The 14,836-nt window shown below is 44.2% G+C and overlaps 1 protein-coding gene across 1 annotated transcript; it reads left to right on the top strand.

Annotated features, from left to right (window-relative positions):
• Positions 1–1,954: 1,954 nt before the first annotated feature.
• On the top strand, positions 1,955–14,700 carry LOC110856901 (spondin-2). The gene is made up of 9 exons (XM_022105490.2): positions 1,955–2,541; positions 8,482–8,595; positions 8,866–8,963; positions 10,484–10,588; positions 11,313–11,343; positions 11,669–11,817; positions 12,822–13,077; positions 13,346–13,488; positions 13,792–14,700. Exons 1-9 carry the CDS (start codon positions 2,346–2,348, stop codon positions 13,858–13,860), a joined length of 1,161 nt encoding a protein of 386 aa, XP_021961182.1. The 5' UTR covers positions 1,955–2,345; the 3' UTR covers positions 13,861–14,700.
• Positions 14,701–14,836: the final 136 nt, after the last annotated feature.

Raw genomic sequence — 14,836 nt, 5'->3', positions numbered from 1 at the left:
AACAAAGTTTCTCGTTAAATATTACCCATAAATATTATTATTATTATTCTGCTAGTGGGTGGATTGGATTGGTGGGTCGAGTTGAATAATTTCCTTGCCTTTTGGTGTGACACATGACGCTTTGAAATATTATTTATCAATATCCTCTCAAGTCAGGAGGGAAGGGTTTTGGATTTTTGGCCCAGGTGCGTCGTGTACACGCAGTAGCGGCGGAAGCTTGAGGGGACAATGTCCCCACGGTTATTCGATGTCCGCATCATCTGCTATACAAACCCCTACCTCCCCCATCCTACGATCTTAATGCCCTCACACCTTCTTCCGCGGCCCCTGTATACATGACTTATGCGACTATTACATCAGCAAGTTTTGGCCATTCTTGCCCATACAACAGGGAATTTTATCCCGTCTCAGGGATTTCTGTGAGAATATCATCGCTTATATTTCTTGTGTCGTGTATGTATCTCTTTTGGAATTTCTTACGTGTGTGTTGTTGAGATTGACCGATTCCTTTTCTAAAAGGGCAACGACGAAGAAGGGAAAAAGCACGTGCTAGGAAAAAAAGAAAGAATCGCCTCCTTGTTGTCTGGCCAAAATGAAGTGATAAATGCATTCATTGCAAACACTTTATTATCTCCGTAGCCCGTAGCCTCACAACAATAACAAGATCCAATTGTGATGCAGGTAGTAGACGCTTAAATGTGCATGTTGCGTGTTTTGTCTGTCTGCCTGGGAGAAGAGTGTGGCCTTATTTGGACACAAATATGTCTTATCATGGGCACAATACTTACGTCTACGTCTTCAATTACTAAACACAACTTTTGGGCGAGAGAGAGAGAGACTGCCGAATATCTAGCTTGAGTCATGTCTATGACCTAATTTGCTCACGACTTATGACAATTAATGATTTGATGCTTATCTTTGATAATGATATTGATAACGATGACCACGACTAACAGTACAGTAGCAACAGGACTATTAAATTAGACATTAAATAGTTGGCTCACTTTCACGGGCGGTTATTTATTATTTATTTGCTCCTTATGTCTCAATAAGTATTGCTACACGACAACATTTAATTGCCTCCTTCATCCATTTCATAATAATAATAATCAAATTAATAATAATCGTCCCAAATTCGTGCCTTATTCTCTGTATGCATTATTATGGATGCCAACTTTTAATCAATACTGTACAGCTTGTTTGATTAAAGGATTTTCCATTTCCTTCATCGGATTACGATGGGAAATTGAGACAAGCCTGGTGACGCTGACTGAGATAAGATCCTCCACTGAGAGATGCATTCGTACATAAATTGATGTAATTCAACTCGAATTTAATGACCACAGTTAAGTCGAAGAGACAACTTGGTGCGATACTTGTCCCTGGATGGAGATTGATTGGGAGAAAAGTTGCATAAAATAGATATTGACTCTGGCATCTCTTCTCTTCTCCACCTTAGACAACTATTTTCGAACGAGCAAGTGTTCAATAACTTTACCACTACAAATATTATACTACACTTGTCTCCCATCCATCTCGCCCTGAGACTCGAGTGCATATCGTCGTTGTCGTCCAAACAAATCAATCCCTTTGGATTGGAGCCACGCCAAAAAAAAATAATTGAACCATAGCGTGTGATGAGCAGTCCAACTTTTACTATCGAGACAAGTCGAGAGAGTGAGAGAGACCCACATAATAAATGCATGCAAGCCAACCAACCAGCCAGATAAGATGCCAACTAACTAACCAATGAACCAACCAACCAAGAGGATTTATATATTGCATTGTGCATGATCCAATACCTAGCACCACCACACTTTTACTTAAAGTGTTCTGCGTTGCATGCATTTTTGTGTACACTTGTCCTGTCAGCATTATTGGAGGATGATGATGATGATGATGATGATCACCTAAAGATTTTGAGACGTATCATTGAAGCAGACAAACAGTCTCGCGAGACTTTTAGTCGTCGTCGACGTCGTCGTCCTCCTCCTCCTCCTTCTCGTCGTTTTGGTGGTTGTTGTTGTTCGTCCAGTCCAGAGCAGTACTCGTAGTCGTACTTACATTAATTGCTCGCAGGTATCAGTGCTGTTTGCATCAGTCAGTGAGACCAAGCCGTAAAAAATCTTCCTCCCCAGTCAGATCTCTGATCTCTCGAGAAGACAAAGAATTTGCCATTTTCATCCTCCTTTAATCACTCAGATATAAGATCAAACGGGAGAAAACGATCTCCCTTTTCATGGTTTGGAACCAGATTTCCACCACTTTCTTCTCTGTGACCGTGGTGTTGGTGTTCGTTCGTTAGTCGTCACGACGGTGGTGGTGGTGCTGGAACGACCGTGGGAATGCTGCCCTACTTGTTCGGGACACTCGTCCTAATCCTTACTTGCACGCCGCTGGCCAACTCCAAGTACTCGGAACCATGTGTTGCGGATCGGTTGACGGTTTATCGCGTCGTTATGAACACCTACTGGTCCAAGAAGGACTTTCCAAAACATTATCCAATGTTTCGACCAAGTGCCCAGTTCTCCAAGCTGATTGGTAAGTTGTTTTCAAAGTAATGACGATGATGATCATGCCTAATTTCCAGTTGTGCTCGCCTTCATTTTATTAACTGCTTCTTCTCCGAAAACTTTGTTATTATGCAAGAAGGTGCGAGAAGAAGGGAGGGTGGTGGTGGTGGGTGCAGAAGTGCAGAATTGCATAATGTGCAAATATATCTTGTCCACAGAGTCCGAAAGCATTGTATATAAAAATGATAAAGTAGTGCAATTTCTCGCTCAGCAGAACTTTCCTTTGTCTCATTAGTCTCATTAGAGTTCCGTAATGAGAGGCATGTGTAAGTAACTAAAAGTAACTAAAGCAGCATCACAGAGCGAAATCCTATGGTTCACCTTAAGCAGAGAAAGTAGAGAGAGAGAGTGAAATCATCCAAATTTATCACTCTGCCCCGCGCGTCCTCGTTAGTGAGAGACACAGACTGACTTTTCTTCCTTGGTTTTGCTATGTAGTAGTTGAGATTATGAGACGTGAGATTTCCTCCTCAGCGAGATGAGATGGTCAGTGGCCGCGGAAGCTTGAGGGGACAATGTCCCCACGGTTGTTCGATGTCGGCATCATCTTGTATAAACCCGGCCCTTCCCCCCTCTTAATGTCCCCACGACTTCTTCCGCGGCCACTGTGCTTTGCTGGGTGAGAAAAGACGGAAGCATTTTATTTTATAGCGAGGAAGAATAAGTAGGTAGATTTTTTTTTCCACGTTACATTATGACTCTCTCACACCACGTATGAACTGAAGCAACAGGCAATGTTTCACACGCCGTAGAAGATATTTCGTGAAAATGGCGAGTTTAATGATTTGGCCGGTGATAGGGAAGAAGGAACCTGAGCGGATTTTTCAGAAATGCGGAAGGAAATTGTGCTGGTGTGATTAGTCCTCTTCCACTGCAGAAAAGAAGTAAGGATGGCACACGACACACACACGGTCGACTCGAGTCTTAAGGAAAGTGGGTTAACGCCAGCCACGGGGAAATTGATGAGTCTCCGATAACATAATAAATGGCTCAATGAGTGAAATACGAGGAGGGAAATCACACCAACCGCAAGAATGGTGACACAACGTCTCAATATGTTTTGATGGCGTTAAAAGTGTCAAAAATAAACGATCCTGCTGGCGTCTATTTTGAGAGGATCCCGTCCTCTCAAAACCATCAAGAGATGTGATTCTCTCTTAAAGAAGTGGGGGTGCGGAGAGGCAGAGGCAGAGGAAATTGATCGGCTGCCTGGTCTGGCCGTATCAGGGGGGCCTTTTGACAGGCGACCCTTCCACCACCATCCCCTCCTTACTGACAAGACGAGGACCCATCTGTGACACATAAATCCTACCCGCAGTCTCATCCGACCTCATTAATTGCTCCGTGGATTGAATCGAATGGCACTTTACAATTTCATTTCACCAACCAACCAGCCAGCCATAGCCAACTGGGTAATCGTTACGGCATGCAGTAAATACAATATGCAAATTCGACGAGAGATAGATTGGCAAGTAGAAAGAGATGCAATTCACCACCACCACCACGACGATCCAGAAACACCACAGCCCAACCACGACATCATCATGGCATTGGACCAGAAGCGTTGCAGTAAGCAAAGGTGATGGACGTGGAGAAACTGCATCTCTTGTTTTGCATGCACGTAGGTAGACCCTGACTGAGTGACGGATTGATGCCCGAGTTGACGTCTATCTTGCAGATCACGCCAAATAAATCCCTTCCAACTCCTCGATCTGGTTGCAATAATACAATTTTATGGGAAGAAAAAAACGGCCAATAATAACCAAACTCTGCCCACCACACCACCCCCACTTTCAACTCTCTCTCTCTTTGTTCCATTTAGTACTTGTTTAATTTACTTAGCTTTCATTGCACACACCCTCCACGCGTTTGCAATTTCCTGGCCAGTATCCTTTCCTTTATCATCATCAACTAGCTACAGCCAGAAAACACATTTTTGCCGTTTTCTACAAAACCATGCACCACCAAAATTCGGTCCGAAGAAACCAAACCAACCATTCATCCCACCGCGTTGGACTGGAGGGTAAAAGGTTTTCTTTGTACATGGACAAGCCTCCGCTGATGTTCAAGTGATATAAAGTGGTGCAATATATTAGCTCCAACAATCTCACACCACACCAACAAACAAACAAACAAACAAGGAGCGAACCAAGTCAAGTCGGATAATATATCGCAGCAGCAGAGCGCCCGACGTCACACATACGCCGAAGGACAGTGGCCGCGGAAGAAGCCGTGGGGACATGTGGGGACAGTAAAATTGTAGGACAAGGGAGGGACGGGTTTATACTTATAAGATGGGGAGATGATGGGGACATCGAACCACCGTGCGGACGTTGTTCCTCTGTCCCCTCAAGCTTCCGCGGCCACTGCACAAGAGAGAGGACATAACCACGTTACCCTGAGGACCAGTGGCCGCGGAAGAAGCTGTGGGGACGCTAACATTGTAGGATAGGGGAGGCCCGGGTTTATATAAGATGATCTCGACATCGAACAACCGTGAGACATTGTCCGGGACAATTTGTCCCTCTGTCCTTCCGCGGCCCCTGACCGGGAACGCTTCTCCTCTGGCAATGAGCAACATCGGAACCCAGAAAGAGAAGAAGAATGCTACTAATAAACTATTAGTGTCGAAAGAAAAATCTCCCAGAAAAAAATTTTGTTGCATCGAAATCTGGGATTCTTATATCCTCCTCCTCCCGCACCACGACCACGACCACGACGACGTTGTATTCGACTCTAATAAGTGTTCCGTTCGATTAAACTGCCAGCAATAAATGTGACTCGGGATCTTAACCCAAAACCAAAGTCGGCTTTATTTGGCCACATTTTAGATCCTGTACTTGATACGACGTAGCATTCGGCTCACTCTCATTGATCAATACACAAAGTCTCAAGGATTTCCCTGAAAGGGAAACCCACCACGATCCAAACTTGAGCCCATATTCTGACAAATTTTTAATTTCCTGGCAAACTACGCGTTGGACATATTGGTTCCAACGATACACATCCGACACGGCGCGTTCATCATTGCCAAACTGACTATTTATCACAATCTTAACTCAATTTTCCGACACGAAATTGGATCGAGTCAAGTCGAAACAGAGGCCAACAAGAAAATACATTACACACTAATGATTTGCTAACAAGATTGTAAATGACATAATTTCTTTGCATATTTGTATACGCTCGACTGAAAATTATCATGTCCATTCATGAAACATGATCAGGGTTGTTGTGCAAATTGCTTCAACGAATTAATCCATGTTGAAGAACAACTCCTATCTTTTTGCATATTTATCGAACAATGTGTAACACTTGGTCAACCATTAAATAGGATTTGTCTTGTTCCCTACAAGTAAAAGAAAAAATACTAAATTAAATTGCAGCAAGAACTAGTTGACTGATTATGGGCGACCGACCAGCCGTACGCCGAAAGAGTATCATATTTCACCCAAATTTGCTAATTGTCACACAAGTGCGAGTATCCATAATGCAATGTGAATTGAGAGTGTTAATTATCACATCAAGAACAAGCAACGTGTCGTAAAAAAAAGAATGACTCGAGGCTGCCTTCCACCCACCCACCCAAAGAAAAAAAGGACGCCCACGCCTCTTGTAAATTGCACGATCTTCTTCTTCTTCTACTTAACCTCCTTGTCATCTCTCATTCATACATTTTTTGGTGGATTGGATATTTGCATATACCTTATCCAATCCACTTACTTATTAAATTACTCGCCTATTAGGGAGGAGATCGTTTAGCAGGCACGGCAGCAGCAGCAGACTTTGAGTCGAGCAGAGTTCAAATATTGTAGAAAATATGTAATAACGCACCTTGTTTTTTTAGGTATTGCCTTTTATTGCAATTGTCCAAAGAGAGAGAGAGAGAGAGAGGTTGCAGGTGCAGGTGCTTGTGTCCACGTCCACATCCACGCATAGTCCATCAAATTTCCCAAGTTTGTTCATATTTCATCTTTTTTTCAGACCAACAAGATGTGAGGTAGACAGCGTTGTTAGGAATGTTAACATGCGAGTCACACGTTGCACATCACCTTTAAAAGAACATTTTTTCCCCTGCTCCTCCTCACCAAATTGGATTAATTCTTCTTTTCGTCTAGTTTATTATAGCTCCTGCTGCCCTGCATGATGTAGTACGACCGTGGCAGAAATGTCACAGGATGACAGCAATATAATAATCGTTTACCATACAAAACCAAATCAGCCCGGGATGTGTGTGTGGACTGGCGTGGGTGTGTTCCTCCAGTGGCCGCGGACAGAGAACAGGGGGGACAATGTCCCACGGTTGTCCACACCATCTCCTCATCTTAATAAACCCGGCCCTCCCCTGTTAATGTCCCCACACGGCTTCCGCGGCCACTGTTTACCTCCATCCACATTCGTCATCACGAAGAAAGGACGCGTTTGCTTTCCCCTGTGTCCCTTTTTTTGTCAATCCATCCGTCAACTTATTTATCATCGGCTGGTATTAATTCTGCCTCTGCCCCTGCTTTCTCATCTCTCTCTCTCTCCATCCACCAATTTATATTTCCAACCCGACCGAGGTGGACATACATTTGTTTAAACATATTTCTTCCCGAGTGGGCGGATAGGTCGGGTGTGAGTGTGTTACTAATATGTGGAAAAAAGAAGGTTTCCAGTTTCATCCTTTTCCCTTCATCATTTCATAAATAAATGAACAATTTGTAAAGATGATGATTGGCTATAAATTGGATACCATTTATGAAGAGAATAGTCTCGTTAATAAAATTATACCGTGTGTGACGTGATCTAATCTGGTCCAATAAGACATTAAATTCCTCGAGCAAAAATAAATTTCTGATCCCACCCATCCAATAATAATACGAACAAGTCGTCCTCGTGGCACTGGAGAAAAAACTAGCAGAGAGAACACAGCACACAGCGTTATTTCTTCTCGGAACGTGAATTGATCCAGCAGAAGCAGCTCTTCTTCTCAGAAAAGTGGTACCAGGACGGCGTTCCCTTCTTTGAGGAGAAGAATGAGAGAATATGAGAGATCAATATTGATATCAGTAGCGAGTAATCGTATATGGATTTGTTCATGTAACATCAATAGTTGTTGCAGAAGAGGAGCAGAGAGGCAGCGAGAGAGCAATACTATTACGGTTTAGCCGGCGTTTACCAGCAAATATTGAAACATAAAAACCTGTGCTGCATTCCGAATTTTGGTCGTGCCATGCAGTCTGTCTACACATTTTGCTGAAATATTGATTCCATTCTCCATCCGACATGATTTGAACAAAGCTTTTCTCTCTCCACACACACAACAACTAGCCAACCAGCTTAAAGCTCAACGATTACACGGCATGCTCAAAAAGTCTTAGAGAATTTTGCAGGGATAAAAAGCGAAGGATTTGCATTATTTACTTGGCTGGTTGCTTATAACTGTTTGGCGTCCTCGGAGTAGGAGCAGTGGCCGCGGAAGGGTGAGGGGACAGAACAGAGGGACAATGTCCCCACGATAATTTGATGTCCCCATCATCTCCCCATCTTATATAAACCCTCCCCTATTAATGTCCCCCTATGTCCCCCCACACCTTCCGCGGCCACTCCTCCTCCTCCTCCTCCTAAGTACATGTCGGACTGTTGTGTATGTCCGTATGTGTGCATGGAATGGATGGAAATGGTTGTGAGAAGGGAATGAAATTGCTCAAATTAAGTTTGTGGAAAGCAAGAGTAAGTTAATTCGAGTAGATTTGGATCTTGTCAGACTGTTGTCTCAGATTGAGTCAGTCTACTTCCTGTCCCCGATTTATAGCCTTGAGGGATACGACAAGAAGAGAAAAAAAGATGTTTTCGGGGGCTCAACTTTTCTCCCCTATCTCGTCGTTCAAGAAGAATTGACTGGTTATTTTGTACATTTCTCTAGGTCGCTCCCACGACGAGTCTTTCCTCCTCTTTGAACTTAACCGAACTGCGTCGGAGGGTGTCAGGATCTTTGCAGAAACCGGAGCGTCCGACGTGCTGGACCAACTTTCTCAAGGTTAGAATTAATGGGTTAGATTGGAAGAGAGAGATCAGTTCCTTTGATTGAGTCAAACTAATTCAAAGTGTTGCGATAATTTCACGAAATGCAGATTGACACACTTTCCGATCGAGTTTGTGATCTAATTTACGGTCTGGGAATGGATTCCAGATGAGATTTTATTAATTAGTGGAGTACAATTAGCATATAAAACTGATCTGTCTCCACTTCCCCCAGAAGATTTTAGTTTATCACACTCATCCATATTCTTGTATGTGTATTCTTAAGGAGAGGGAGGGATTTATGATGAATTTATTGCCCCGTCAGTCCTACACGGAGTTGGAAGCACTCATGCCGAGTTCTTCGTGGACGGAAATCACTCAAGGGTAAGGCCATGCACCATACGATACGAGTATATCAGCTCTCAGCACTATTAATAAATGGACGAGGCCGTTTTAGTCAGAATCTCCACACTAATATCTCCTCCTCCTCTCCATATCATACCACCCATCGCAGTAACCTCGCAAAACTTTCTCCACACTTTCACCACTCGGCATATGTGACTTTGTATCCAGAGAAAGTCGTATTGACCTAGCCATCAAGTAACCAACCATGGAGCGATATTGCACACAAAAGCCTCCTCATAATGCGGACTAGAAGAGCAGTAGTCGTCGTCATCTCCTTATGAGATGACCAGTGGCGGCGGAAGGTGGGGGACAGGAGGAGGGGAACCTTTTTACAAGCTAGACAGGGATTTTCTAGCGAGTTATATCAAAAAATTTAGCTAAAAATTAGGAATGACATGACCCTTATCCTTCCGTTACAGGGGCCCTTCGAAGAAAAATATTGGGGGCAAAGTTCAAGTTTCGAGTTAATTTTATCTCGCTTGAAAATCAATAAGGCAGGCACGTGACTTTACCCCCCAATATATTTCTTCAAGGGGTCATTCAACGGAAATTTGAGTGTCACGTGATTCCTAATTTTTGGCTTGATTTTTTGACATAACTCTCTAGAAAATACGCATTGTTAGTAGATATGATTTTGCTGGGGACAATGTACCCCGGTCCCCCCGCTTCCGCCGCCCATGTCGATGACCATACCATATCCCTCCCTACACAACTTTTTTGGCTTTCTCAACCCTACCGAATGGGAGAAGAAAGGAATGATAAGTTGTGATTTTTTGCTCAAACTCTTTTATTTCTTTCATCTCCGAAATTGGTTTCTCTTTTACCTGCTGCTTCTGGCCCGTTACTACCCGAGGCGGACAAATGAGAGTGTCCCAGTTGTAGATAATCAAGGACCGCGGTGGTGCTGGCCGCTACGACGACGACGATCGACGCTACCAGCAGCCGTTTTCTGAACGAAACACTCCCACCATGTCGTAGATTAGATGGTTTTTCTCTCTCTCATCATCATCGGCCGGGTGGGTGGTCTGGTCTTCCAGTGACCATCAGATATATTACACGGCCGGAATAATTTTCCTCCCCGACAACCTTTGTCATTTCACTCAAGTGAGTGGAGATAAGAAGAAGCATTAAAATAGATGAGAGAGAGAGAGGAGAAAAGGTATCAAAGATTAGAGAGACAACTCTCCTCTCTCCACACCAAGTACTCGACAACCTGTCAACAAATAAAGGCCGCAACACTCTCATAGACGAATGAATGACATCATCCCATTTTTTCCCGAGACAAACTTTCTCCCATTACTTTTATCCAGTTCTTCTCCTCCTGTTTAGCTCGGCAGTGGCCGCGGAACAATGTCCCCAGGATGTCGGCATCATCTCATATAAACCCGGCCCTCCTTTTATTAATGTCCCCACGGCTTCCGCGGCCACTGCTGCATCGCGCTAACGTTGCGCTAAGTGTTTCATGCTCCTCAGCAAATTTTCTTCTTTTCTCCTCACAGGTCTCGTTGATCTCCCGGATTGTGCCATCACCCGACTGGTTCGTGGGAATCAGTAGTTACGACCTATGCTCGAATGGACGCTGGGTGGACAGTGTCATGATTGAGGTAACACCCGTCATCCACATTTACTTTGGTGTGCATGCATGGAACGATTATTTGCCCAATCTTAACTACGATTGACATGGGGGTTTGCTTGCTTAAGCTGAAAAGTGTTCAAAGACTACGACGCCGTCTTTATACGTGTATCTACCCCGCCACAAAGTTTGGCTTTGTTTTCATTTCCTGTCTTGGTTGTGGTTTCGACACAAAAATTAGAAAGCAGTGCACCCAGTAGAAAATAAATGCCGAATGGTGGTTGAGGTTTCGCTTTTAGCTTTTTGCCTGCCTCTCTCTCGGGTTGGAATGTTGCTGCTGCTTTCACCAGGCAGGCATCCATCCATCCATCCATCCATCCATCCATCCATCCATCCATCCATCCATCCATCCATGCAATGTGGAAATAGGTGGACGTGGCCGTGGACGCGGAGGAGGGCGACGGTTCAAGAATTTATTTGTTGGGAAACACCACCGCATCGCAGAGAGAGAGAGAAAGGAGATTGAATTGAAAAGGGGTAAACAGTTGCTGGTTGGTTTTGCTGCTGCTTTTCATAGCTTTACTTATTACTCGCTAGCTCCTTAATAGGAAGCAATAACCATGCATTTTCCTTCCCCCTTCCGCCAAGCACATTTATGGTGAAAGGGATTCATGTGAGGAAATCAATCTGAGTTTGTGTTGGGAATAAATCGATAGTTTTTTGGAGCCAATAAATTAATTAGTTTATTTGGACAGGTTGATCCATTAGATGCTGGAAGCGACAACGGTAAGTTGTTTGGAGGAGTGGGAGTTGGATTTCTTCATCCTCTTTCGCTTTCTCTCCCTCCGTCTAAATAGTTTTCCTTCTGGTGGTGCATGTGGTTTGGTTGGTGGGTATAATTTATCCAATTTTGAGCCTCTGAAAAAAATGTGCGTTTAAAGAAAAAGAAAAAGCTATAAATGAAAGTGACAAATTCGTTCGATATTCTGTATTTTACATAGTAAAATTGGCAGTAAGAGATTGCAAAACAAGTACCGACCAATTAAAAGAATTAGATATGTTTATATACCACAGGTTAATTTTAATATTAACTATTAATTATTAATGAAAGGGTTAACATTCACGAGTCCAAACTGGCCGACGGATCCCCGTGTCCCGGTACGAAGACTGACTCCAAGACATCCCAACCACCAAGCGAGCTCCTTCTTCTACCCTGACAGAGAAACATTGCCACCCATCGCAACTTTCCAGTTTCACAAGGTACTGCTACCAACACCAGGGGCCGCGGAAGGGTGAGGGGACAATGTTCCCAGGGTTGTTCGGTGTCGGCATCATCTCCCCATCTTATGTAAACCCGACCCTCCCCTATTATCCTACAATGTTAACGTCCCCACATGTCCCCCACGGCTTCCGCGGCCACTAAGGATGCATACGTAAAGGGAGGATTCACAGTGGCCGCGGAGGAAGCTTGAGGGAACAGAGGGACAATGTCCCCATTCTTATTCGATGTCGGCATCATCTGCCCATCTTATATGAACCCGGCCCTCCCCATGTTAATGTCCCCACACCTTCTTCCGCGGCCACTGACCACCACCACGACGAACGGCGTCCCATTTTTATGTGTAACTTGGTCGTGTCGCCTGCTGCCTTCACGCCTTGCTTACTTACCCAGCACTATTTACATTTCCACCAGCCGCTTCCATAAATTCTTTTTAAATCTCTAGTTTGCAACAGGGACAGATTACATTGCACTTAACCTTATTACCAATCTCGCCCGCTATCTCTCTTACCCAATCCGACTCCAAGCCACAAAAATATTGCGTTCGGATTTACGCTTTGACAGCACGAACCGTTTGGGGAATAAATTCCACGTTGAGAACAAATTAGCACAGCCTCCTTTGGATTCCGACTCGAAAAAGTAGGACCAAACCTGCATTGACTACTTTCGACAGCAGGGGAAACAGTGGCCGCGGAAGCCGTGGGGACATCGGGGGGGGGGAGGCCCGGGTTTATATAAGATGGGCCGATTATGACGACATCGAACAACCGTGGGGACATTGTCCTTCCGTCCGCAGCCACTGAGTCGAGGAACCCGCACAACTAAGCGAGTCTGACTCCGCGCCCATTATGCATGCCTGGCTTGTCCTGGAATTGTTCCTGTCTCCATTTTTATTTTTATCGTCGTGGTTGGTGATGGGGCCCCCAGTGGACACGGTGATGTGCTGGGTACTCTCTCCGTACTAAGACTTTCTCTCTCTCCGTAGGTGAAGGAGTACGCTCTGAGTGAGGTTTTCCATCACCCCGAATCAGAGATTTTGAACAATGATGTGACCGATCCGGAGAGCCGTCCGAGAGAAACCAATTTAAAAAGTGCTTCAGCCTCTTCATCATTGTCAAATGGGGCAAAAAAAGAAGAGTCCAACAGCATCATAGACTATGTCCCGTTCCCAGAAAACAGAAAGAGCAGCAGCTCCAGCTCCACCAGCTCTCGAGATAAGAAACGTAAACTAAAGAAGTTCCGTAAGTTCACTTCACTTACTTCTACAGACGGCTAAGTAGTGGCGCACAGTTTACCAGAGTGATAGATGGTGTCAGCCCCTCCGGCTGGTTCAAATGCTTGCCCTTCATATATACGTATCAAATCGTTCTTATGAGCTCCAAACTTCCTGTCCCCACATCCATTTCACACACACAAACACACAATTTAGTCCGGGACGAGGAGGATGATGAACAATGGCGTAATCTCCAAAAACTGCCTCCTCATTGTCTACTTTATTTTCTCTCTCAGGCCCTCCAAAAGACTGCCAAGTTACGGAGTGGTCTTCATGGACGCCTTGCAGCAAAGTTTGCGGTCTCGGCGAAATGACCCGATCCAGAGGAATTCTGACTCATGCGAGACGCGGTGGGAATGTGTGCCCTCCTCTCAAACAGGTAACGTTATGCTGCTTTCACAATAAGAAGTAATGGCACATAAAATCTGCATAATGCTTGACAATTCTGGCCCCTACGGCGACCATTATGCAGATAAAGTTGACCAAAAAAACGAAATATGTATACAGACGAAAAAACTTTTGACACGGCTTTTGCCAAGGTTAATCTCACTCCATGCCCTTCACTTCATTGAACAACAAGCAACAAATAGTGGAGGAGGAGGAGGAGTAGTAGTTCTAAAAAAAGAGAAAATCAACTCTTCTTCTGACCATGATCACGCAATCTTGTCTTCTTTTTTTTCAGGCCAAATGGTGCGGCTCGGCGAGATCATGCTCTTCTCGGAACTACTTCAACTGGGCTAATCGGTGGTAGGCAGGCCCCCCTCGTGCATGGACTGGATGGATGGATGGCAACCTTTCCTGGGTCAGAGTCAACTACGGGCGATTCTAGTATTTATCATTTCGACAACACCACCACCACCACCACCATCGTCCACTCCACACCACGCCACCATTTATACGCACGGATGAATAGAATATTATTAAATATATTATAATACATTATAAATTTTATGTGTGATTTCCAAAAAAAAACGCTCAAGAGGCTTTCTTTTCTGTCTCGGTGCCTCCTTTCATTCGTGGAGGGAAAGAATGGACCGAGACGGTGACGATCAGTGGCTGCGGAAGGTGTGGGGACATTATTAATAACATTGTAGGATAGGGGAGGGCAATAGCATGGACAGATAATGGGGACATTGTCCCTCTGTCCCCCCACTTCCGCGGCCACTGATGACAATTACGATGATAGGACACAATATATACGAGTCAATTTACATTACACAGCCGCCACTACCAACCAACCACCAAACGGTGTTGAATCCATAATTATTAAACAATCCATAAATAACAAACACAAGTATTATGAAATATCTATTTACCAGTCGAAAAATAACTGCCCCACAAACAATTCCACCCTAAATTACACACTGCCGATGATAAATACGAGTAAATTACCGCACGTGGAATAATCTTTATATGCAAATTTATACTATTATGTATACCCACTAACCCCATCCTCCTTTCCCTTTTCAAGGAGATGATGAATGAATGCATGAGTGCCGCCTTGTTTGGAAAGAATGAAATATGTTGCTACCGATAAAACTAATTGAAAAATAATAAAGATAAATTCAAAAAGATTTATTGTCTCAAAATACATGTATCTAGAACCAAGTTATGTATGTATGCACGGACGCGTGCCTCTTATTTGACCCCATGTATTTCACTCACCGTTTTACACATAAATTACCCCACTTCATGGTCAAGCCTCCTTCCTCGCTCGGCGAGGAGAT

This window comes from Folsomia candida, unplaced genomic scaffold (genome assembly GCF_002217175.1).
Source record: "Folsomia candida strain VU population unplaced genomic scaffold, ASM221717v1 Fcan01_Sc017, whole genome shotgun sequence".
NCBI lineage: Eukaryota > Metazoa > Arthropoda > Collembola > Entomobryomorpha > Isotomidae > Folsomia > Folsomia candida.
The sequence above is the reverse complement of the archived record's forward strand: the minus strand, read 5'-3'. Positions and strand labels throughout refer to the sequence as shown.